General features: G+C 35.4%; 1 protein-coding gene and 1 non-coding gene across 2 annotated transcripts in view; both read left to right on the forward strand.

Moving 5' to 3' along the window:
• LOC106668278 (locomotion-related protein Hikaru genki) overlaps positions 1–26,256 on the forward strand; it is a 614,924-nt gene that overhangs the window by 305,496 nt on the left and 283,172 nt on the right. Inside the window, exons 3-4 of the mRNA XM_024224607.1 lie at positions 9,719–9,937; positions 19,102–19,146. Coding sequence (XP_024080375.1) covers positions 19,140–19,146 — 7 coding nt within the window. The 5' untranslated portion in view covers positions 9,719–9,937; positions 19,102–19,139. The remainder of the gene's footprint in view (positions 1–9,718; positions 9,938–19,101; positions 19,147–26,256) is intronic.
• On the forward strand, positions 23,983–24,055 carry Trnah-aug. Its single transcript has one exon. It is a non-coding gene; the product is annotated as a tRNA-His (tRNA).

Raw genomic sequence — 26,256 nt, forward strand, 5'->3', positions numbered from 1 at the left:
TCTTCGGCTAGATACGCCGCTGCTCTACCACTTGAGCTATCGTGACCTCGATCCACTCGGACATCAACTCCCCATCTCAACCCCACCAAATGAGTTTTCCCTCCTTTTTGCCAGTTTTCAAATGTCGTGTAATCGGATTGGATTCTCGGCGACCAATGAAATGGCCACGGAGAGCTTTAGTGAAGTGTACTTCATATTAATTCTTTAAATTCACTAATTTCGTGGTACACTTGACCAATTAAATCATTACAATTAATTAAGGTTTTTAGTTGAGATGAAAAAAAGTTAGATTTAGTCGAGGTCACGATAGCTCAAGTGGTAGAGCATCGGCGTATCTAGCCGAAGATCGTGGGTTCGAATCCCGCTCGTGCCATCAACTTTTTTTCATCTCAACTAAAACCTTAATTATATGTAACCATTTAATTGGTCAAGCGGAACACGAAATTAGTGAAATTAAATAGTATCAAGAAAAAAATAGTTTCTATTGTCTTTAACTTATAACGTCACGTGTCTTTTTTATTTTTCTTAGCATTTGTTTTTTCATTCTACTTTTCATCCTCTACTCTCCGATCTCTTCTTCGTCTTTATAAACCCGCCCAAGATACGGGCATGTCCAATAGTTTTCCAATTTCCCCTCTTTCCTATCCAATTGCTTCCATGTGTGCCCCAATCGAGCGATTTTCGGTAGGTGTTTACCTTTTCTTCCCTCTCTCGCCGGGCTTCCCGAGAACTTTGTTTTTAGAATTGCAATAACTTTTGTAGAAGGGGGTTTCGGTTTACGGAATTTTAATTCTGTTTCCTTTTATAGTCAATTTTAGGCTTTCTTATCTTCTGTTTTCTGTTCGTGTGGTTGCTCTAATATCACAGAGTAACTCTAGTAGTATTAATCTTATTTTTTTATTTATTTAGTAAACTACACCTTTGTTGATATATGCATTAATCTGATAGGGTAGGAAACAACATAAATAGCGTAATGTTAAGCGTAAATGTTAAACACTCATGATTAACAGTAGTTCTCTTTAGATTAGTGACATAACTACTATATATATAAGGTGGTGAGGTTAGTAAAGGTGAGGAAATGTTATTTAGGAATAGAATTTCAACAAAATATTGTGGTTTTTCGTGCGGGTGGAACGTTAGGGAAAAATGAGAGATGGGTGCTGCGGAATAGGAGAATTGAAGTGGTGAGCGAGTATTGTTATCTGGGAGTAACGCTTACCCCAAAACTGTCGATGGTCAAACATGTAAAGAAGAAAGCCCTGGCAGCGAAACTGGCTATAAATAAGGTTTGGTCTGGTCTAATTTCAAACGACCTTGTACCAACAAAAAGTAAATATCAAATTTTCACAGCCGTTTGTCGAGCAATTCGTTGCTATGCTGGTCAAGTTTGGGGCTATCGCGAATATGAAGAGATAGAACAAGTTCACCGTTTTTTTGTTCGTAAGTTGTTTGCCCTGCCCTATATGTTGTATATTGAGACTGGCATAGAACTGTTGTTTGTTTATTCTTTAAGGTTACATTTTAAGTTTATCCTTAAAGTTAGTCTCCTGATTCTCGCCTGGCAAAAATTTCATCACTTGAAGTTATTAAGGGTAACATATCGTGGTTCAGATCCTGGAATTCTATTGCGGAGAGGTATAATGTGGCTCGGTTCTCTTTGGATAATTTTGCAGCGTGGTCTGAAATGTTTTCCAATCTTCTTCATATTATGGGGGCTCGTCATCGAGAGAGTTGTATTTCTCGTGCCGTGGACTCAAACAGATTCCAGCTCTACAAGGAGTTGAATCATTCCCTAACTCCTTGCGATGGTTTGTCTGCTCCAGCAAATGATGTTCCGTTCTCTGTTTTCCGCTGGTGGTTTAAAATTCGAGGGGAGTTGTTGTTCCTGAATTTCAGGCCTTGGGTTGGGAGTACTGCCACTGCAGTGTGCTCTCTATGCAACTCAGGTGATCGTGAGGATGCATTTCATTTTCTCGCTAGATGCTCGGTCCTTAACGAATTGAGGTATCTGTATGTGCGTAAAGGTTTTCTGACGAGGGAAGAGCTCATAGCCCTTCTGAACAGCTCCGATTGCCGGGGTCTTGTTGATTTTGCTTGGAAAGCCAGGTTTTACAGATATGAAATGTAGGGAATTAATATTCTGTTCGTCTTATTTTGCTTCTTTTTTGTTTGTCTTTTGTTTTTTATTTTGTTCTGTTTGTCTTAATACATATAATTTCTAGTTTGTGGGCTTTTAAATGCAAATTCTGTTTGCCTGTGGGGGACACTTTGTAAGTCGGAATTTTGTTCTTTGAAGTGTCATTTTTATTATTTTCAAAGTTTATCGCAATTCAACCTTGTAATTTGAAAATCCTGAAAATAATTGTAAACTCTGAAGTTGATATTTTAAATTCTCCTTTTCTTATAATTATATAATTATGCATATTTTTGGGATAGTAATGCACTCCGAACTCTGGCTGACGGTTTTAATACCATGCCATAATAACACTGTGTTTTTTATTTTTTATTCTTAATTTTTTCATTTTGTAAATAAAGTATATCTATCTATCTATCTACAAAAGTATTGAGGTTTGCAAAAAGGTCATATCGTCAGCGAAGATAAGTGTGAGGTATTGTATGTTCACCATCATGGACCTAGGCACTTTGGGAAACTTAGCAATGATAGAATGTATAGTCGAGTCTGAATTTCGGTCCGTAACGAGGAAGAAAATGATCAAAATTGTACAATTTTAGAATGAGATTTAATAAATTGCATCAGCAGTATGGACCCAGGTGACTCCAGGGCAGAACTGTTTACGCCCAGGTTGTGGTACTTGATGCCAAATAGGTGGTCAGGAATAATGTCTATTGTTCCTGCTCGATACTGCTTCATAGGGTAGGAAAGTGGGTAGGACAAAGGACAACGTTATAAATGGTTGTATTACCTAGATGAATTGGACTTTTGGACTTTCGTTTCTCGGAAGGTTTTGCATGGCATGTTGCAGTAAGTGAGAAATGTAAGTCGTAGCGTGAAAGGTAGGAAGGATTATAAGTTTGTCCCGAACATGGTAGGTTTGGGACAATCGGAGTGACAACAATTGCAATGTGTGGGGAATAGTTGTTTCGTCAGTGTGACGAAGTCATCGTCTAATAGGATGAGACTTGTATTTGAGAATACGTGTCGTTGGGTGCCAGAGTTAGTTGTAGATTGTCAGTGACTGTGAGTATTCTCGATATTCGAAAAACATTTGGAGTAGTGGTTATTGTAATATTTTGTGCTTGACGCCTTGAGCACTGCCAAAATGGCCTTTAAGGTTATCAGTCGTCCAAGGTTTTGTGAAAGATTGTACTGCGTTATGTCTGTTGTATCATGTCTCTGGTTGTTGCTTGATTCAGACTTTTTTGTATGGTCGTAAACAGGTCACTTGGTCGTTCGGTTATCAGTCAAAGTTATCTCTGCATATGACCCAGAGGTCTGATGAAGCGTTAAGGTGGAACGGAAGTACGATGTAGGTCAAGTGTAAGAAATCTTGGAGACCGGTTATATGAAAGCTTATTTATGATATTGGCATAAGTTTGTAATGATTATGGGACGACATGAAAAAGTCGACAAGATGGGCTCTAATGGTGAAATATGTCAGTAGAAATGTGTGGTGATTAAAGACCGTTAATCGTTAATTATTCAGAAATCGTAAGATGCGGTCTGGTGTGATGTAGGTTTCAGAAAAACATTTTCTTTATCGTGCCAACGTTTCGATCTTTATTGAGATCATCTTCAGGGCCTGGGATTTACAAACATTGTTTACATTTAACAAATACATTTAGGATGTGGAAAAGTGAATTTATACAATGCAAAATATATTTTTTATATTCAATCAAAGTAGTTCTACTAACTCAAAGGGTTTGTCTTCTGTGTAATTGTGCCATTCTTGCGTGTCGTGTCGAGAGTGCCAGTGAGATTTTGCTGTTTTATGTTTATATACGTTGGATTTTGAAGGGTTGGGGAAGGAAGTCGTTATAGAAAAGACATTTTTGTATAAGGCGTCCGCTTCTTTGAGGTGAAAAGAGCCGACAAAGGGAAACAATGTGTTGGTAATGGTTCGGCCAGATTATCCTTTCAGGATTATATAGAAAGGGATAAATAGGGAAAGGAAAGCTAACATGTTGGACAATTAGACTATGCGAAAAATATTTTATGTGTGGAATGTAATGTAATGATATATGTATGTTATATGCAAAATATATTTTTTTATATTGAATCAAAGTATTTCTACTAACTTCAAAATAGCTTTCAAAAATTATAAAACAATCGAAACACTTTTTTCCAAAATTAAAGATCTCACACCAATAACAAATAAATCTGACGTAATCTACAAGATCAACTGTTTAAACTGTCCGGCAACTTACATCTGTCTTACATCCCAATATCTGGACAAGAGAGTCAACCAAAACCCAAGCAAAATCCTACAGAAATCGCTACCCACCATTTTGAACACCAACACAATTTCGACTTCAAAAATCCAAAAATATTACATACAGAACAAAACAAACATAAACGTAATTTCTTAGAAATGGTTTATATCAACCGAGATAATCCGTTCAATTACAGAACAGATACATGTAAACTCAGTCGCAGCTACGCCAATATCATTAATCAAATTCAATACAGATAACATACGTATATCATTACATTCCACCATAAAATATTTTTCACATAGTCTAATTGTCCAACAATTTAGCTTTCCTTTTCCTATTTATCCCTTTCTATATAATCCTGAAAGGATAATCTGGCCGAACCATTACCAACACATTGTTTCCCTTCGTCGGCTCTTTTCACCTCAAAGAAGCGGACGCCTTATACAAAAATGTCTTTTCTATACCGAGTTTCTTCCCCACCCCTTAAAAATCCAACGTATATAAACATAAAACAGCAAAATCTCACTGGCACTCTCGACACGACACGCAAGAATGGCACAATTACACAGAAGACAAAAACTTTGAGTGAGTAGAAATACTTTGATTGAATATAAAAAATATATTTTGCATTGTATAAATTCACTTTTCCACATCCTAAATGTATTTGTTAAATGTAAACAATGTTTGTAAATCCCAGGCCCTGAAGATGATCTCAATAAAGTTCAAAACGATAAAGAAAATGTTTTTCTGAAACCTACATCACACCAGACCGCATCTCACGATTTCTGAATAATAATAGGTCAGTAGGTTGGGACATGATATAAAAGAAGATACTTTGAGAAAGGGCTTATAAAAAAATTGTCAAAATTAATAATAATAATATTTGATCGAGAAAATAATATTTAATTAATATTTAAAAGTACAATTTTTTTGCCAGAAGTTGCACACAGTAAGTCCAGTTTATGTTCACCTGACCTGATTTAGTGTTATTCCTTAAAGTCTAGTATTTCGATTACTTAATTATAAACAACGAATTTATCATTTAATTAATTGAATGATAATCGAAAATGACTTGTCAGCTGTAATGGGTAGACCAACACTTCCGCAACACTTACAGGTCTTGCGGGTTTAGTATCCTATAATAAAAGGACAAACTGCAGGTACCAGCTTCTTTTTCCACATTTCTTTCATTATCATCATTATCATAGATCATTTACTTGCAATGTGCCTTAATCTTGGTTGTTATCTCATCTCCTAACGTCCTTTAAATGACAGAGAGATTTTGTAAAGTTTCTTTGGAACCAAGTTAATTGCCTCTTAATTTCCTTGGTTTGTTTTCTTTAGGACTCTCTATTTTTCTTAGGACATTCTTTTCTGACCTCCTTTTCAATAGCTTAATTTTTGCTTTACTTCATAAATCCGCCATTTTGTTTTTGTACACCAAATGATATCCATAAGGTTTTTTTATTACCAGGTCTAAATATAAGTACTCACCTTTTGTGTACTTGGTTTTTTAGTTAAATCATTTAAATCATTTTAACGGAAAATCATTAAACTTCCGTCTATTTTCGGTCGATTACGTTTCACGCAAACGGGTTAAGCCTTCACGAATTGGTTTTGGATAAATAAGTGGCTGGGAAAGCGTCAGAATGGCAGGTTATAACAAAATCAACTTGTAAACTTTTTAAATTGCGATTTTGGTGAGAATGAAACGAGTTTAAACTTCTTCACTGAAGATGGCGTGAAGCAGGAACTCGTTTAAGTAAAACGTAAATCAGCGAGAATACTCGTGCAATGATGATCTCATCAACTTACCAAGTTATGTGTGGTGGTTAGTGACCGTTAATCGATAATTATTCAGAAATCGTGAGATGCGGTCTGGTGTGATGTAGGTTTCAGAAAAACATTTTTTTTATCGTGCCAACGTTTCGATCTTTATTGAGATCATCTTCGGGGATCAAAGTGTTTGTCTTCTGTGGAATTGTGCTCGTCTCTTCACGACACGCAAGAATTGCATAAATACACAGAAGACAAACACTTTGAGCCCTGAAGATGATCTCAATAAAGATCGAAACGTAGGCACGATAAAGAAAATGTTTTTCTGAAACCTACATCACACCAGACCGCATCTCACGATTTCTGAATAATTATCTAGTTATGTTATCTAACTCAATCTAAAAAAATAGGTAATAAAGAAAATTTATTGTTAAGTATTTATATTAACATGTTTTTATTAAAAACCCAACAGCCTAGAACAATTCTACATAATACAAACAACCCACTGTTTAGAGGAACTCGCATCATAAATATTAAAATAACAAAACTGAGTTAATCATTGACCTACTTCAAGCGATTGGATTATTATTTCAGATAAGAGTTCCGTGGGTGCAAAATCTGAATATCGATTAAAGGCGGGCACAACAGGGCCGGCAAAGCCGTTTTGCCCTTCGAGGACCCTTGGAAAGAGGCTCCTTCGTGACAGTACGAATACAAAACAGGTGTGATAAAAGGATTAAATCCAGGCGCCGTGGTGTCCCGAGACGACGTGTCACCCGAGAAACAAGTTAACTTAGATGGGAAATCTCGCCGTCCTATTGAAAAAATCCCTTTCAATTCAATTGACAATAAACTTTGTAAGAATCAAACGACCAAACAGGCGAATTTGAACAACAACAATAATAATAACAATAATACGACGAATAAACATTTCGATTTATTTTGTCGTTTGACATTGCATTTTGCTCGTCTGGCATTTGAGGAAAATCAGAGTCGTTTGCTACATAAATGAAAAAACAAAAATCTAATAAAATAGATTAGTGAATGAAATATATACATATATAGGGGGAAGCCAATGCAATGAGTGGAAAGGCCATGGTATATGGTGCACTAATTTATTTTATTAGTTATTTTTAATGACCTTAATGAATTCTCAAATTTGAAAGATACGATAAAGTTTGATTTTTATTAAATAACGTATAATGAAGTATGTCCTTACGTTTAATCCTAGAAATCGTCAAAGCTGGCGAAAAGTTTATTTGTTTATTATATAAATATATATGTATATATAATAAGATAATATCAGTTTGACGATTTCTAGGATTAAACGTAAGGATATACTTAATTATACGTTATTTAATAAAAATCAAACTTTATCATGTCTTTCAAATTTTCACACAATATATATATGTATANTATATATAAACAAATAAACTTTTCGCCAAATTTGACAATGTCTAGGATTAAACGTAAGGACATACCTAATTATACATTATTTCTTAAAAACCAAACTTTGTCGTATCTTTCAAATTTGAGAATTCATTAAGGTTCCTAATTGAAAGTTATTTGTGACGAGAATAGTATACAGGAAATTTAATGCTGAATCCAAAAGTGCAGTAGACCTAATGTTAGATATTTGGGTTTTTCTGAAGTAAGGTAATGTTTAGGTGGAAAATCTAACAAAAATTATAACTCGTCAATGACGGAAGATAGGCAAAGGGACTGTATACTAGAAATTGATAAAATGGGGGGGGGTGCTATCACCCATAATTTTTTCGCACTTTCTCTGGTACTAGTTTATAATCTTCTATCTATCGTTCTATCTAAACTGCTCAAAAATGAATAGAGATATTTGTAGTATATTCTTACTCATATTAATTTTAATTAAATTAACCGATATATTTTTGTTAGTTGGATAAAACAATCAAAAATGTTAAACCTCAGTTTTAATAACGGATTTACATAAGAATAGTAAACATGAAGATTACTCGTTTTATAAACAAACAACTTTTCTCCATTTTAATCTAATCGCATTCTCTTTAACCATAGATCGACATCATCTTGTTGCAAAATTATTGTGAGAATGAATCATTGAGGTCTCCGGCAAGTGGTCATCGCAGAGGCAGGTGGCGTTTCTCAGAGGCCTCTGAGGTGGTGGATCTCATCGCATTACGACACTAACTGAGGACAGAAATATTATCATTGCTGCAAGACGGAACTCTGTCCAAATGCTCCCATTCCTTAATTGAAGTACAAGATATTTTGGCAAGGACTTTATCAACACAAACGACTCGTAATGTTTGTGGGAAATGGGCCTCATATATTTGCCCCATGTGAGGCGACCTGCAGCTCAGGAGGATATGGTGCAGCGAGCGCCTAGAAGTGAACACTAATTAGAATGCTGTTATGTTTACTGATGAGCCGCTGTTCTGTCTTATCGTGATAGCAGGTGCCCAAGAGCCTGCCGAGAACAGGGGATGGGTAAAATGCCCCAGGTCCTGCTCCATCCAGTTCTGTTTGGAGGAGGCTAGGCGGTGTACTGATTTACGCTGGGACCGTATTGTTGAAGGCAACGTCACCGCAGTCCGTTACGTCCAAGAAATTATCCAGGGATCTCATTAGAAGGAATTTTCTGTTTCTGGATGACAATGCCAGTTCTCAGAGGCAGAGTTGTTCATCAATGTTTAAAAAACGGGGGAATTTCCCATCCGCCCCTTTCCCCATTGTCTGCAGAAGTCCATCCCATTGAGCACATGTGGGATGCTCTACAGAGAAGGCTTTTCGATCACCACCGAGCCAGTTGACCAACGACTGAGTGAAATTCTTTATGAAATTAGTGTCAACCTTATTAACAGTACGCCTAACAAGTGGACACAGGTTTCAGCTAGCACAGGATATTATACACGGTATTAATTATTTAAAAGATTATTGTGCACAATAAACAAAATTAAGGAATTAAAACCCCTTATTTTGTTATTTGTCAACATAGTTGAACTAAATTTTCCTCCTGTAAAAAACATAATAATTTCTAATAAATATTAATGCAATTTATTATAAAAATAAAATAAAAATGCGAGGAAAAAAGTAATACACAATTGGCAATATCACTGTTCATTTTGTGAGCAGTTTTTATATCTATTTACATGTCTAGTACCTATCTATCTCACTATCTTCATTATTCTCTCTTTCCCTCTCTCTCTCTCTCTCTCTCTCTCTATATATATATATCTATATATCTATNTATATATATATATCCCTTCCTGTCTTTCCTTTCTCTTTTTGATTCTCCACCCTCTCTTTTTCTTTCTGTTTGTCAATATTTCTGCAAGTTGTTTATAGCAGTTTTTCATATTTCATTTCAGTATTCGTTACTTATTACGGTACATTGCGTTTGTTCATGTGGTAAGTCCTAAAATCGTTCAACGACGGAACGTCTCGTGCAGACAGTTTATTTTAAAGAAAGACATATTTATTAAAAAAAATAATTGTTATCTTTTTGACCAAAGCTCTTGCTCGTAAAACAAACTAATTACGTGTTTGTTTACAGATCCTCGGGGTGTTCTGGGGTGCCCTTCGCCTGGGCTTTCTCTCAGGGGTGTGAAAGTGGTGGCTCGACCGAAGGCCGCTCAAGATTACAGCACCCTTGCCGAGGTGAAGTTCCTGGCAGAGCTGCCGGCTCCGCTGCCTTTCCCGCCGGAGAAGAAACTCTGCAAAATCAAGTGCATCGGCGGCCACTGGGTCGGGCCTCTCTGCCAGCAAGACTCAGGTGAGCAACGCTCCATTGTTACCTTGTCAAAGTTACTTTATTGCTTGTTCAGATTTTTCCTTTTAAAAGCGAATTTTTTCTGTATTCTCTCGTCAATGTCTAATATTTCGAGGTCTAAGGATAAAAACATCTATCCTGATAATGGGTGTAAATTCCCGATCGTCAAAATAAATCGAAATAACTTATGTATTTATTTTTTTAAATTAAAGGAAATGGTTCTTTACATAAAATAAAAAATTTAAATAAAGCAAATTATTCATACAAATTCTGTTTGTAAAAACTTTAATTTATTTCTGGAAATATTATTTTAACCGAATATTATTCTTTTTCCATTAGAGTTCGTGATCCGATTGACCAGATAACTTCTTTTCAATTAATTAATCTTTATGTAAGATCTTGGTTGAGATAAAAAAGTCAGTGTCACGAGCGGGATTCGAACCCCCTGCCTTCGAATCCGACTTGTTTATTAAACGGTTTTTTTTTTTTAAACACCGGCAACCTGAGGGTTTATATGACCTCTGTTGTTGCGAATCCTCGTTTAAGAAAAAGTTTAGTGAAGACATATTTCGTTTTACTTAGTAAATCATTAATATTTCCTCGACCAATTGACCAAATAACTTCTTTCAATTAATTAATCTTTATGTAAGATCTTGGTTGAGATAAAAAAGTCAGTGTCACGAGCGGGATTCGAACCCCCTGCCTTCGAATCCGACTTGTTTATTAAACGGTTTTTTTTTTTTAAACACCGGCAACCTGAGGGTTTATATGACCTCTGTTGTTGCGAATCCTCGTTTAAGAAAAAGTTTAGTGAAGACATATTTCGTTTTACTTAGTAAATCATTAATATTTCCTCGACCAATTGACCAAATAACTTCTTTCAATTAATTAATCTTCATGTAAGGTATTGCTTGAGATAGGAAATTGGTATCCGCATGGATCGAAGTCACAATAGTTCAAGTGGTAGAGCAGCGGCGTATTTAGCCGAAGGTCGTGGGTTCGAATCCCGCTCATGACACTGACTTTTTCATTTCAACCAATACCTGACATAAAGATTAATTAATTGAATGAAGTATATTCAATACTGTTAAAATCCTTGGCAATGCTAGGACTGAGTCGGTCTTCAAGGAAATTTGATATCGCCTTTATAAAAACCTAAACATGTCAATTTGTAGCCATATTGAATATTGTTTTGCCATGAAGATGACCTTAAAATATGTCGAAAACTTAGCAGTAACAACTGAATTAGCTTTCTTCTTCCAGACTATTCCTTGATCCAGAGTGTTGGTGAGTGATAAGTGGTCGATATTTCTAACTAAAAATTTGACCAAACTTCCACCAAAACCCCACATTTCAAATTTTCCCTCCTGGGCAAAAATTGTAAAATGGAGGGAAAATTCAAAAGGTGGGGTTGAGATGGGATGTTAGTGTTCGAGCGGATCGAAGTCACGATAGATCAAGTGGTAGAGCAGTTGCGTATGTAGCCGAAGGTCGTGGGTTCGAATCCCGCTCGTGACACTGACTTTTTATCTCATCCAATATCTTACATAATGATTAATCAACGACTAACGTTAGAACAGTTTAGTTTCACGTTTCTAGTAAATTATGTTTAATACATGCATGAGATCTAATATATCTAATAGCTCTTTAATATATATCTATTGTAGTAAGTTGTATCTCATTACCAATAGTAGTTACAAATTGATAGTCTGAGACGACCATTGTCCGAAAAGCGGCTTGTTTACGAATTACGCCATTTTAACTTTACAGACTCGTGTTATTTTCCATTCGTGTTCTATTTACGTACGTTTGAAAAACGTGAAGGGTTGAAAGGATAACTCCTACGCGTAATCCATCAAACGCGTGGCTGAACAAAGACAATGCCGACACACCCCTTTCTACCCGTCAAAATTTACAAACCGATAAAAAGTACATGACTGACAAAATAAACGATCACGCTACACGTCCATCAACTTGCAGACTTCTATTTTAAACGTTGCTTTTGTAAATCCAAAAAAGAATACCTTCTGCATTCTCTTGCGATTCTTTTAAGTCTATTTTGTTTCAAAATGTAACGAAAACCCAAAAACAATGTTTCAGAACAAACATGAAAAATATGTGATATTATTATGAAGACACGCGTAAAATTCTAGGACTTTTAATAATAGTGAGTTAGTAATAGCTGAGTGTAGGTTTATCAGAATATCCTGCTATATTTATACCACTGGACTCAAAACCTCTTTGATTTCTTGGATATGAAAAATTATGAGATTTATAATACATAAAAATCTTATCAATGAATGAACTGCCATTGTTCTTGCTGGATCCGCCTATCTGTGCGGCTTTTATGCCACTCAAACCAATAGCTTACTAAAGAAGGCATAAAGGCGAAAACCCCCGAGGATAGAATAGATTCATAATTTTTTCGCCTACTAGCAGACCATCATCATCGTCTTTTGTAACTCTCGCAAGATTCTAGAAATGATGGCTCGATTGAGCAACAAGCTGCCTTATAATTTGTAGTATACAACAAAATATTAAACTGGTTCTGGGGGATAAATGGAACACATATCTTTTTATCAAATGGAGACTGCATCCATATGAAATTCCATGAAATCAATTAAAAAGAAACTGAAAGCCTAAAAGGACTAATATCGAACGGTATATTTGGTTCCTTTTCTTCTTGGAAAATCGGTAGAATCCAGAATGTTTTATTCTCTGCAACTACCAATAAAAATAAAGCTTCCAATTCGTTTAGCCCAAAACCTGTTTTCTGAGACGTTCGTAAAGCATAGACCTCCTCTTTTTCAATAATATTCTGGCTGGGTAAACTTTATTTTGCATTAATTGTAATGACAATTAATTAAGGTTTTAGTTGAGATGAAAAAACGTTAATAGCACGAGAGGGATTCGAACCCACGACTTTCGCCTAGATACGCCGCTGCTCTACCACCTGAGCTATCGTGACCTCGATCCACTCGGACATCAACTCTCCATCCCAACCCCACCTTATTAGTATTGAAAAATGGCAAAAGGAGGGAAAACTCATAAGGTGGGGTTGGGATGGGGAGTTGATGTCCGAGTGGATCGAGGTCACGATAGCTCAAGTGGTAGAGCAGCGGCGTATCTAGCCGAAGGTCGTGGGTTCGAATCCCTCTCGTGCCATTAACTTTTTTTCATCTCAACTAAAACCTTAATTAATTGTCATGTATTAATTGGTCAAGCGGACCACGAAATTAGTGAATTAATTGTAATATTGTAATTAAATTACAATTAATTAAGGTTTTTAGTTGAGATAAAAAAGTCAATGGCAGGAGCGGGATTCGAACCCACGATCTTCGGCTAGATAAGCCGCTGCTCTACCACTTGAGCTAATGGCAAAAAGGAGGGAAAATTCAAAAGTTGGGGTTGAGATGGGAAGTTAGTGTCCGAGTTGATCGAGGTCACGATAGCTGAATCTGAATTGGCACCTATTTGACAAAAGCCCTACCATGCCCAACCCGCACCTCACAGTATGCTGAAAATTATAAACAAACCATTTGTTAAGAGAAAAGGAATATAGTTCTTAGACAATAAAGAATTAAAATTATATCAAATGATGAGGCAAAGGGGTACTTATCTCAGAATTTACCCATGTTAACTTGTTTTAATTACCTACCAGCCTTGGCCCATTCCAAAATTCTATTCCAAGCCTTTTGATCCTCAGGTTTTATCTCTATTGCTTAATGTTCAAGTTCCAGATGTCCTCTTCTAATATCGAATGATGGCCATCGATGTCTCTGTATGATGCCCAATTGTCATCAATTCTACTATGACCTATCTAGCACAGCTTTTTATATCATGATGTTTTCCACATTGAAAATGTCCTCAGGGTTGTTTCGGCAACGGTATATTCCATTTTCATTTTACCTTTAAATTATTCGTTACACTTTCCTTTCCCACAGGATCGTCTAATTAAATTCTTATTTTATATAAAGCAACCTTCACTTTTCTCGATAACTCTTTGCTACAGACCGTTTTCCTTAGCACCCTTATATATTTCATGCAAGAATGAAGCTTTCAACGAAGCACCTCGTTTGTTTTTTCATGAGGGTTGCCACAAAATACTTTAAGCTTTAAGACCTTTAAACGGTCACGGAGTTTTTAAAAACCTTTTCTCAATTTGACCATATATTTGTCTTTTGTACAACAATATTTATTCTTTAGCTCCTTCTTCCACCTACTAGAAATAACATTTTAAAGCTGCCAGAGATCACGCCTCTTTTGCCCCTGTAGAATATCATCTATGCCTGGTGATATGTAAGCCGGTTAAATATATTCTCTCCTGGATTTCCAGATCTCCTCCGCATTACCTGCTAAATTATTAAATTATATAGTATGCGGGACGTCTTATCGCATTGCCTCAACCTTCGTATTTTTTGGGTTAAATTATTTAAGTAATTTTTAGCAATATTTATTCAAGTACTATCAGAACAAATTGGGTAAAACAGAGAGAGAAAATAATCAGCTTCGTCTAGTAAGTTGTAGAGGTATCTGAACATGTAGTATTCTTATTTGGAACTGCAATCAAAGAAATAATCGAAGTTGTACTGAGAGTATTTGATTTCCCAAGGGAATGGGCACTTTCCACGTAGAGAAGGGTGTATTTACGATAGAATTGACAATGTCATGGTTGACTGAAGATAAAAGAAGACTCACTGAATTCGTCTCTTGGATAATTTAATATAAATTAAATTGCGCCTACAATTAAGAAGGCTATTCAACAGGCAAGTCTGTCCTTTGATTAAAAACAGACATTTTAGCAAAATTATTAATAGTGTTAATCCGTTTTCAAAATCAGAAGCAAAGCCCAAAGTAAAGAATTAAGTAAGTAGATGGGAAATCAACATTTGTTGGAAATTTTTTCTAAAGGGTCGTTTGTGAGATGAGACCGGGCGAGGGAAGAAAGGAAAGGATAATCTTTAATAAAGGCTGGGAAAGGTTTTTAAACCGGGGCCAAATTGCGTCGGATCTCCTAGGTTATTACACGGCACGTTTTCACTTCAGGATAAACGCCCGATTCGGCTCAGACGGGCCACTTTGCAAAGCAATATCAGATTATATGAATTCCGTTTTTGCTGTAAACAACGTGAGAAGGAGGTGGAGGCTAGGCGATTTATGAGACTTTTAAAAATTACTTTTCAACACCAATTTTTAAAGGGGCAGCTGCATTATGAAGACACGGATATACGTCAGTCGGAATGACAACCGCAGGATGTAATATGCGTCGACATACCTCGGACGTCCTTGCTTTATACATTAACAAGACACCTACACTTTAATATGTAATTAGCCCTTTACAACTATGAGGATTTGTAGGGTAGAAAGCTCCGACAAATTTGGTATAAAAAGGGAGAAAAGACTATCAGACTAGCACGGATGATAGTGACGCTTTTCCAGCCGGTTGGCTTGATTGCCGCCGGCATTCCATAACAGATCAAAAGGAAAGCTGGCAGACTATGAACTGCAAGCTAATTTTTTACTCTTCGTTAAATAATATTATTCTGAGTGAATAAACATTTATCTTTTGCTTCCGATCCGGTCACGATCCATATTGCCAAAACGTCCTCAACATCCAGCAACAGTGTACACTTTGTACCCTTTGATAACATAATATCAATATTTAACGTTTCTACGTGTCAAAAGGAAAATATATTCATAAAAGTTCAGACGTAATTTGTTCGCACCCTCTCGTGTCTGTCGTCGTAGGGAGCGTAAATCTCGAAAGCTTTCCTGAGACACCACACGTGGGGAGTTCAAAGTTTCAGGTTTTATGGATGTGCAATTAGCAGAAATGTGCAAAGTTTGTTTTTTCAAGATAGATTACTTAAAACAACACATCGGTAAATGTTAAATAAACTAAATTGAGTTAATAAATGAAAGTTTGATACTAATTTAACACTGTGAAAACACTAATTTTAAATTGGATGGCAATTCGAACAATCAAACACACTGATGTAATTTTTACCCATTCCCATATTAAAAAAGTATGCTCTTTTGAATCAACATGAAAAGCTAGTCTAAAGGTATCGAAATTTTGCCGATAAACCAACTTTTTATCACATATAACAATTTTAAAAAATCAATTCGTTTTTTAATGTTTTATCTATGTCTTATGTAAAACACACTGATGTAATTTTTACCCTTTCCAACATCGAAAAAGTATGCACTTTTGAATCAACATGAAAAGCTAGTCTAAAGGTATCGAAATTTTGCCAATAAAGCAAATTCTATCACATTTGACAATTTTAAATATTCAATTCTTTATTTAAGGTTTTTGCTATGTCCTATGTACAAACACATGGATGTAATTTTTACCCTTTCCAACATCGAAAAAGTATGCTATTTTGAATCAGCTTGAGAAGCTAGTTTAACGGTATCGAAATTTTGCCAATAAAGCAAATTTCTATCACATTTGACAATTTTAAATATTCACTTCTCTTTTTAAGGTTTTTGCTATGTCCTATGTACAAACACATTGATGTAATTTTTACCCTTTCCAACATCGAAAAAGTATGCGCTTTTAAGCAACTTCAAAAGCTAATCTAAAGGTACCGAAATTTTGCCAATAAACCAACTTTTATCACATTTAACAATTTTTAATAATCAATTCGTTTTTTAATGTTTTATCTATGTCCATGTACAAACACATGGATGTAATTTTTGCCCTTTCCAGCATCGAAAAAGTATGCTGTTTTAAATCAACTTGAAAAGCTATTTTGAAAGTATCGAAATTTTGCCAATATAGCAAATTCCTATCACATTTGACAATTTTAAATAATCAATTCGTTTTTTAATGTTTCATCTATGTCCATGTACAAACACATGGATTTAATTTGTACGCTTGCCAACATCGAAAAAGTATGCTCTTTTGAATCAACTTCAAAAGCTAGTCTAAAGGATCTAAATTTTGCCAATAAACCAACTTTTTATCACATTTAACAATTTTAAATAATCAATACGTTTTCTAAGGTTTTATCTATGTCCTATGTACAAACACATGGATGTAATTTTTGCCCTTTCCAGTATGGAAAAAGTATGCTGTTTTAAATCAACTTGAAAAACTATTTTGAAAGTATCGAAATTTTGCCAATAAAGCAAATTGCTATCACATTTGACAATTTTAAATATTCACTTCTCTTTTTAAGGTTTTTGCTATGTCCTATGTACAAACACATTGAAGTAATTTTTACCCTTTCCAACATCGAAAAAGTATGCTATTTTGAATCAGCTTGAGAAGCTAGTTTAACGGTATCGAAATTTTGCCAATAAAGCAAATTTCTATCACATTTGACAATTTTAAATATTCAATTCGTTTTTTAAGTTTTAGCTATGTCCTTAGTTGTTTTCCGGGACCTTTTGTCGTTCACCAGTTGCATAAATTATGAATAGAGATATCTTTGACACACTTCATTCCTTGGAAAGTATAAAAGTACTTAAGGATTGATTTGATTTTTAAATTTTGCTGTGTAATCTCATCAATATCCATGACACAACTGTACAACACGCAAGGACGCCTTCCTCTTCAGTTTGAATAATCCAAAGCTGCTTCAGCGGCTGGAAACATTTTAAATCCGATAATGTTTCTGTATAACAAGAATTTATTAAGAAAACGAAATCTTTCTTTTGCAGATAAGTTAATTTATCTAGAACTTGAGGCAGTTGACTGTACATATTTTGTAAGTGCTCTAAACGGAAGCAATATTTGGTGTACACCGACTTAGGAATTTATACTTATGATAATATAAAGCAGATGCTTATGAAGCGCTATTTAAGTTAAAAGTTTCCTTTGGATAATGGAAAAGACGGTGTGCCCGGGGGGGGGTCTCCCTTTTAGTTTATTACTGAGGTCAACGTTCTCTCAGAATTGGGGCGCCTGTGAAACTGAGCTGCCGGTTGGACAAAGCGATAGCTGGCAATCGAACCGATGTAAAGGAGTCGCAACTATTTCTGCGAAACTTTGTCAATAGGCCTAATATCTCGTCGTCGGTTGATAGACGAGATTCCAGGTCGGATCCTGTTGAAAGAGATCCCGCGCGACTTAACGGTTCAGTTTCCAACGAAGGGCGAATTCGAGACGGATTTCGAGTTTGGCAAGTTTTTTCTTTCACCGTCGATCGCAACTCACTGTGAGAGTGGGAAATCTCATTTAGGCCGAGAGATTAAACTAGCTCCGCTTTGAGTCTAATGCTCGTCGCGGCCCTCCCACCAAAGATGAACAATCTGAGATTAATCGTGGCTTATGAAAGCCACGGTAACAATTAATAGCGGCTAATGAGCGAGCCTATGCTGAGAAGTCTAGGTGGGAGAATGGATGTTCCTCATTCCTCGTCATTCACTTTAAGCCTTTCACGGAAATTAATTCCGCTAATGAGTCATTTTTTCTTTTAAACGTTTCTAAAAAATCAATAATTATTTATTCTACAGATTTGCATATAAATAAAAAAGTAAATGTCAAAGCATAGCTTGATACTTAAACAACTTTTCCTCCTTTTAGCTAATAAGAATATGATTTTCAAACTCATTACAAAAATAATTAATTAGTCTTTCTTTGAAAGGACTTGGTTGAGATAAAAATGTCTGCTTGATACGCCGCTGCTCTACCACTTGAGCTATCGTGACTTCGATCCCCTAGGCAGTAACTTCCCATTTGAACCGCAACTTTTGAATTTTCCCTCCTTTTTGCCATTTTTCCTTCAGGGCTCAAAGTGTTTGCCTTCTGTGCAATTGTAACATTCGTGCGTGTCGTGTTGAGAGAGCCTCTCAATAAAGATCGAAACGTTGGCACGATAAAGAAAATTTTTTTCTGAAACCTACATCACACCCGACCGCATCTCACGATTTCTTAATAATTATCGATTATCGGTCACTAATCTCCACACAATTCTATTCATTTTTTTTTTTGATAATTTCTGATCATGATGAATCAAGCATTAATCTCTAAAGATATGACCTTTAACTATCTTCAATTTTGATTGTTTAATTGGCTCACGTTATAAAATCTAAATAACCTGATCTGAGCCGTCGAAAGGACGGGTCAAAATGAAATCAATTAATATTTTTTTCAATGTTATTTCTTGTAGCAATGAAACTTTTATTTTAATTATTGAAGTATAATTAATTTTCAGGTGGTTCGCACGTAGGCAACTTGAAGATCGATTCACGTATGTTGGGTAAGTAGAGAAGTTTGTTTCTTAATTTTTAACCATTTTGTAAATAATTTTAAACACACGTTGTACTACAACACACTTTAATTGTATTATTTTCCCGTATAAACAGGTTTTTAGTTATATTTTCCTTGATGGTTCTTATTTTTTGAATTAATATTATTTATCTAATTGTCAGTGTTATATTTTTGTTAATATCGCTCTACTTTTTTTTTTACCAATATCATCCTACGATATTTTCGTTTTTGTTTGATGTTTTCTTTTTTTTAAGAATAAAATTTATTTTGTTGTTTTTCTTGTCATATAAGGTATAAAGGAGAAATATTTTCTGATTTTTTATTGATTTGATGTTTTTATCTTTAGTTGTAACGAGTTGTTTTTTTACTCTACTTTATTAGTAATGAAATCGTTTTCAAACCCGTTCAGCAAGTATTTTATTGCGTTTAGCTCGTTAATATAACTTTCAGGTGACAGGGGAACTGTTATCAATCTATCGATCAGCAACATAAACCCCACTTTGTGGCACCAAGGGTGTCGTGAGTCATGATGTATCGTTGTTTATGTTGTACGTAGTAGGTTTTCTGTGTCACGTTTAATTATAAATATACCATTAAATATAAAGCGTCAAAAGTACTATATTACGTCGATATTGTTACTCAAATTCATTGGGAAATCTTATTTTTTGAGATATTTAGTAAAACCAGAAGCGTTTTTAATTTCAACCCTGCAAACAGAAATCGTCGTTCACATAACTCATCCGTAATGAGACGTTCTTCAATATATTATTTTTATTTTCAAATAGTTTATTTTTTAAAATTGGTAAAATGTTCCAAATATTCAAGAAATGGTAAACGGCGCATCTGTACGTTGACAACCCTTGTTCCTTAGAATATCCCTTGAATTAAGGTTTTGAAATCTTGTCCCGGAATTGCAATATTGCAAAATTCTTGGGTGTTTTGTATGAATTTTTGATTTAATAATCTCTTATTGAGAGCAAATCGTATCATTACTCCAACCAATACAGTATGGAATTGTTAGGTGCAACCAACCCTGACAACTTACAGAGTCCAATCACCTTCAGTCTAAAATGGTTCAAACCTTGCCAGATTCCCTACTTCGTGTCCAATCTTACCATCCTCGCAGACCTCCAAATCTTAATTTTTCTTGAAACTGGAAGAAGTCGACTCGGACGTCTCCAAAATAACCTCGCCCCAACCCTAGTTTGTTTCTTCCAACAATTCTCTAAGATGCTTCAAGCGCCAGTGTCCTCGTAATTTTTTCTTGTACCCTTGGTCGCTGTTGTAACACAATGATAATAATTTTAAAAAATGAGAAAACCAGTCGAAAGAAGGATGAACAAAAAAGTTCCAAGAAAGCCGTCTTCCACGCTCCTCTGCGACAAGTTTATCCATTTCATGAGGACATTCTAGCTATAATTGTTAATTTAACAGGGTACTTTAAACTTTTAGTATATTTAATGTAATGGATGTTGTTAGAATGTTAGAATTACGAGGATGGATCAGGGGGAGTCACCCACCTTGGTGCCTGAGCGACTCCGAGGTTGGGCTCTGGTCTGGCGCCATCGACTTCTTTGGCCATTTCGGCGCTCTTACGTTTCCTAAAACTAGTCGTTCTCACACTCACTCATACAATAAATACATACATACTCCTATGTACAAACCCAATCACACATGCATATCCTCTGTCTAGAATCCGGGTCGGAGGGTACTCGATATTCCGCCCCGACCCGGCTTAGCTAAGCAGCGGTGGAGCTTAAATGTGCGAGCAAGGGCGACCCAACTCAATTGAGGATAATCCCTCACTCTCCAAACTCTAAATTTATCTAGAATCCGCTAAATATAAATTTTTCCCAGATTGCAGTCCATCAACATCTCATACGTAATGAAAAAATGGAAAATTCAATCCTTATAATTAACACTTACCAGCCCACAATACGTGTAAGTCAATTACAATTCAATTAATGCATATATTTAAATAAATGACAATAAGGCGATGTTTGAAATTAATTATAATTGTACAAGAACCAAGGAATTAAATTTAAATTTTATACAAACAAAAGAAAGGCGCCTGATACATTAGATTAGACAAATTTTCAGCAATGCGATAATAATACAATGGTATAAGTATTAAACAAATATAAAATAAGTTTATAATTTTAATAAAACAAAGAGACAAAAAAACACATAAATTGTCTAAAGCGAGAAAAACTCACGGGTGAGGTCAGCGAGTGGAGCGGCGAGTCACAAAACAAATGCGGAGGAGATCGACACGCACAAAAGAAGAAACGGTCGCGAATAAATTGCGCATGTAACTCGTACACAAAGTCTTACACAAATTTACGGGTTGTGGGACGGCCTCGAACACGTGCGAGTAGCGAAAGTGCCTCTCTGGACCTCGTTGTCAAGCGAGTCTCCAACAACAAAACCCGTCACTTCACGGCCTTTTAGATGCGCGACGTACAGATCACAAAAAATTCACACTTAACAACAATAATTTCATGTAACTTATACTAATTATTTTTTAAACAAAATATATACAAAAATATAGTATGCGTTAACATATGATGTGCTGCACCGCCGCCCCGCATACTCCTGTTCTAACATAAACTAAATCTAAACTTTAACATATGAAATAAATACCCCACTATACACAAACCATTATCTCAATATCTCTCAAAAACCTAAAAAGTTTTTTCTTTATCTATGCTTGAGCATTCTCCTATAGTCCGGCGTATTCCATTTCGGTCCCTATACGGGGCCAAGCTGTGACACCGTGAGTCTGTCATCTTGGCATGCTGGGCACCTAGGTCGACTCGCGCCAACCAACTGGAACCCATGAGTCGCACGTGAGTGACCGATCCGTAGGCGGGTCAGGACAACGCTTTCCCGAGCTCCACCGGTTGACTGTCGGCTTGACGGACACCAGCGCCTCAGTCGAGCCGGCCCAACGACTCTTCCACTTGTCAAATATCATATTTTTCCCTATTCTCTTAGCGTCGTCAAACCAATGGATGTGGTTGCTGGCATCATTATGGTAAATTTAGATTGAAAGGATAGGTGAATTGTACGTATATATATTCTGTTTAGAATGGAGGTTATATTTTCAATCCTATAGCTTGAAGAATCAACCAAATGTTTTCTTACTATTTGGACTTTTCCCTTCTCCGTAATAAATAAATTTTAAAAAAATATAAATAGATACAAACATTACATTCTACAGGCAAAGAATAGAGTCTCTTTCGTACAACATAAAATTACAAACAGAAATTTTTTTTTAAAAACTGATACACACATATACTAACGATACCAATTATTTTGACATCGTAAATATCCAGTGAAATTCAGATATTAGTTGTCCCCTTGGTGCTGACATTATTATGGTACATTTAGTTTAAATGAATCGGTTTATTGACTGTACTGTGCAAGTGAATGGAGGTCATATATTTAAGTTTTAAGTCGAAAACTTGGCGAAAGAACCAAAACACATTTTGCGATTTGGTCTTTTGTTTTCTTTATAATAAAAAAATACGAACAGATGTACTTACATTTCATACTTTTTTATTCTACGTACTTCTTAAATTAATACATGTCATTGAATACAATTGTTTTCAATAATTTTACTTAATTATGTATAAATGAATTTATGGCAAAACTTAAGTTTTATAAGTTTTTTTTTTTAGACTTGCAATTTTACCAATTTTAATAAAACACTATTTAACTGATCTTTTAGTTTTAACAATATAACAAAGAGAGAAAAATATATAAGTAAATAGTAGACAAAACGGGACGGTCGTACAATATGTGGTCAATGTGGACAGCAGGACATATGCACTGATCATTTTTTTTTAAATTCTAAATTTGTGTATAAACTTCATACATGGGCCAGGTCCTGACACGACCAGTTAGGTGTGTCACGGATTTGGACCGAACATTTTTTGGTGTTTCTACACTCCAAAATATCGGGCACGTATCCTCCACTTCTTGCGAATAGGCTCTGGTTTCGCCAAAAAATTTGAAAGCTGAATTATACCGTGTTTTGTTCTAATTTCGCTGTACTTCTTGCTCAAATCAACTATGTTAATATATCATTTTACAGCATTTTTTAAGTAGATTGCACTCAAACTATAATGAATATTTTTATTAACTATAATATAATAGCCAAAGAATATAGTAAAAGTGAAATAACCAAAAAATTTCAAAGAAACAAATTTTTTTCAAGTAAATTAGGTAAGAAATTTTTTCTTAAAGCTAATATTAAATTGTGTTTTAGACCTCTATAGACCCCGCAATATAAATGTTTGATGGAATTTAAATTTATCGATTTTTTTACCTCTAAAATTTTTCCGATTGTTAAGAAGTCGTTATCTTAACTCAAACGGATATAATTCAACATTGGCTAAAAATATTTTAACGTCAAACATGCCATTTAAAAGGAGAGGAACGTAGCTTTCAAACGCCGTATGTACCATAAAGATATGTAAAATGTTTCAAAGAAAATATTAAAAATAAGAAAATTATTTGTCAAAAGTTAATCTCATTTTTTATGAAAATTATAGTCCCATTTTGATGTTTGATACAGTCCATTATATTTCGTGATCCGATTGACCAAATAACTTCTTTCAATTAATTAATTTTTGGTAAGGTATTGGCTGAGATAAAAAAGTCAGTGAAACAAGCGGGATTCGAACCCACAATCTTCGGCTAAATGCGCCGCTGCTCTACCACTTGAGCTATCGTGACGATCCCGATTACACGACATTTCAAAAATAGAAAAAATGAGGAAAATTGGTTGAGGTGGGAAGTTGGTGTTCCATTGGATCGAGTCACGATAGATCAAGTGGTAGAGCAGCGGCGTATGTAGCCGAAGGTCGTGGGTTCGAATCCCACTCGTGACACTGACGTTTTTATCTCAACCAATACCTTACAAAAAATTAATTGGTTTCATACAGTTATAAAATGCACTTGACAATTAAAAAAAGCTTAGACATGAAACTCGGTCTCCTACGTTTTGAAAAAATGAAGTTCGAGCTTGCACTAGATTGTCAGTCAAAACATTAATTTACACCGATTTCCGTGAATGTAAACTGTCGAGTTAGATTTCAAATTTTTACAGGATATTTGCTAAAGATTTCGAAAAAAAATAAAACTATGCGACTTACCGAAGCCAGTACAGAACCTGATTTACTGAAATTTTCTTTGCAATTGTAGTAGTAAAAACGGATAAAAATCAACATTTCATAATTACATGTACATTTTTCGTTTTACAGAAATGACATTTTGAAATAGTTACTTATTTAAAAAATAAAATGAAACACACAAACAAATAACTCAAATTAAGAGCTTGGCATTTTACACGTAAAGATCATAAAATCATACATAAAGTAAAAAATTTTGTAAACTCTAAGTAATAGTAGAACTATTCATAAAAGTAAAGATTAAAGATGTAAACCCTGCAATAATGTTTTAAGAGAGAATAAGAAACAATAAATTAGCTAAATTACCAATTAAAAAAGATGTCATATACTGGTTTCAGGGAGCACTTTAATAACTGAGACGGCCCCATGGTTCGAAATTTAAAATATTAAATACAAACACATAAAGCTTAAATTTTTATTCTCGCACAACTTAATTGTAAAAGGATTTTATGTTACCACCTATTATAAACAAAATATTGATGTTTTTTGAAAGTTTTTTTGTGCAATTTTTACGATCTATTGACGAATGAAGTGTTTAAAGCATGGTTCCATGTGTCGATTGTTAATCGGCCACTGGTTAAGTAATGCAGTACAGAAGGGAAACTGTGTATTCAGAGTTTGGGCGTACCCTGTGGGACCAATCAGAGCGATGTAGGGGATCCCAGTTCTACCCCAGCCTTTAACTATCAAGGGCACCCACAGGTATAATATATAAATTGTGAACACTAGACCCTCGGCATCCTCGGATTTTATACCAATTGAGAACGACCCGGTTTACAGGTTTTCCACCGACCCTTATAACACTCCCATGGCTCCTGTTAGCTCTTATTAGACCGCCGAACCCAGTTAGACTAAAAATACTTCAAATCCCTCCTCGACTTTATAACGGCGATAATTAAAAATTAAGACTCAATGAAATTAACAAGCTGAACTCTAATTGTTATTTTTTTTATATTAGTCTTACAAAAATCTAACAGAGGACTCAGGGTGCTCTCCGAGGGTCGGGTTTCATCCATATCAGTTATAATAACCGGGTCAGATATGTGCAAACTCAAAATATGAGTGATCACACTCATTCGGGAAGTACACCTCATTTTCTTTATTTATAGGCTTTTTATGTAGGATAAATTGTGCCCATGTAAGTACTTGTTTTCATACAAGTGTTCCGGTGAGGACAGGCGAGACTTGGGCTTGAACGCGTCGGCGAGAACGAGTCTGACGAAAGAGGAGAAAAAAGGATTTGGTTATGTTTTTGTTTTTTTCATCTGGGGACTTTTCTTCTTGACGGAGAGTTTGCATGTGCGAAAGGAGAACCGAGCTTTGACGGGAGGAAAGGACCAGGACGAGGTTCGAACTTTTATTTTATTGTTTTACGAAGTGAGCTTTTTTGTTTCTTTTTATTCTTCTTTTTTGATATAGAGGACATAGTTATTTTATTTTTATTGTACTGTTGTTTTTTAAATTCACCGTTTCCAAAAAAGAAAACAAATGTGTGGCGCCCGATTATTATTAATTCACTATTTTCGTGGTCCGCTTGACCAATTAATACAAGACAATTAATTAAGGTTTTTAGTTGAGATGAAAAAAAGTTAATGGCACGAGAGGGATTCGAACGTACGACCTTCGGCTAGATACGCCGCTGCTCTACCACTTGAGCTATCGTGACCTCGATCAACTCTTCATCTCAAGCAAAAGGAGGGAAAACTCATAAGGTGGGGTTGAGATGGGGAGTTGATGTCCGAGTGGATCGAGGTCACGATAGCTCGGGTGGTACAGCAGCGGCGTATCTAGCCGAAGGTCGTGGGTTTGAATCCCTCTCGTGCCATTAACTTTTTTTCATCTCAACTAAAAACCTTAATTAATTGTCTATTATTATTATTATTCAATTAATTAAGGTTTTA

The sequence above is a fragment of the Cimex lectularius genome, unplaced genomic scaffold, assembly GCF_000648675.2.
Source record: "Cimex lectularius strain Harlan isolate CLEC.00 unplaced genomic scaffold, Clec_2.1 scaffold71, whole genome shotgun sequence".
Taxonomy (NCBI): Eukaryota; Metazoa; Arthropoda; class Insecta; order Hemiptera; family Cimicidae; genus Cimex; species Cimex lectularius.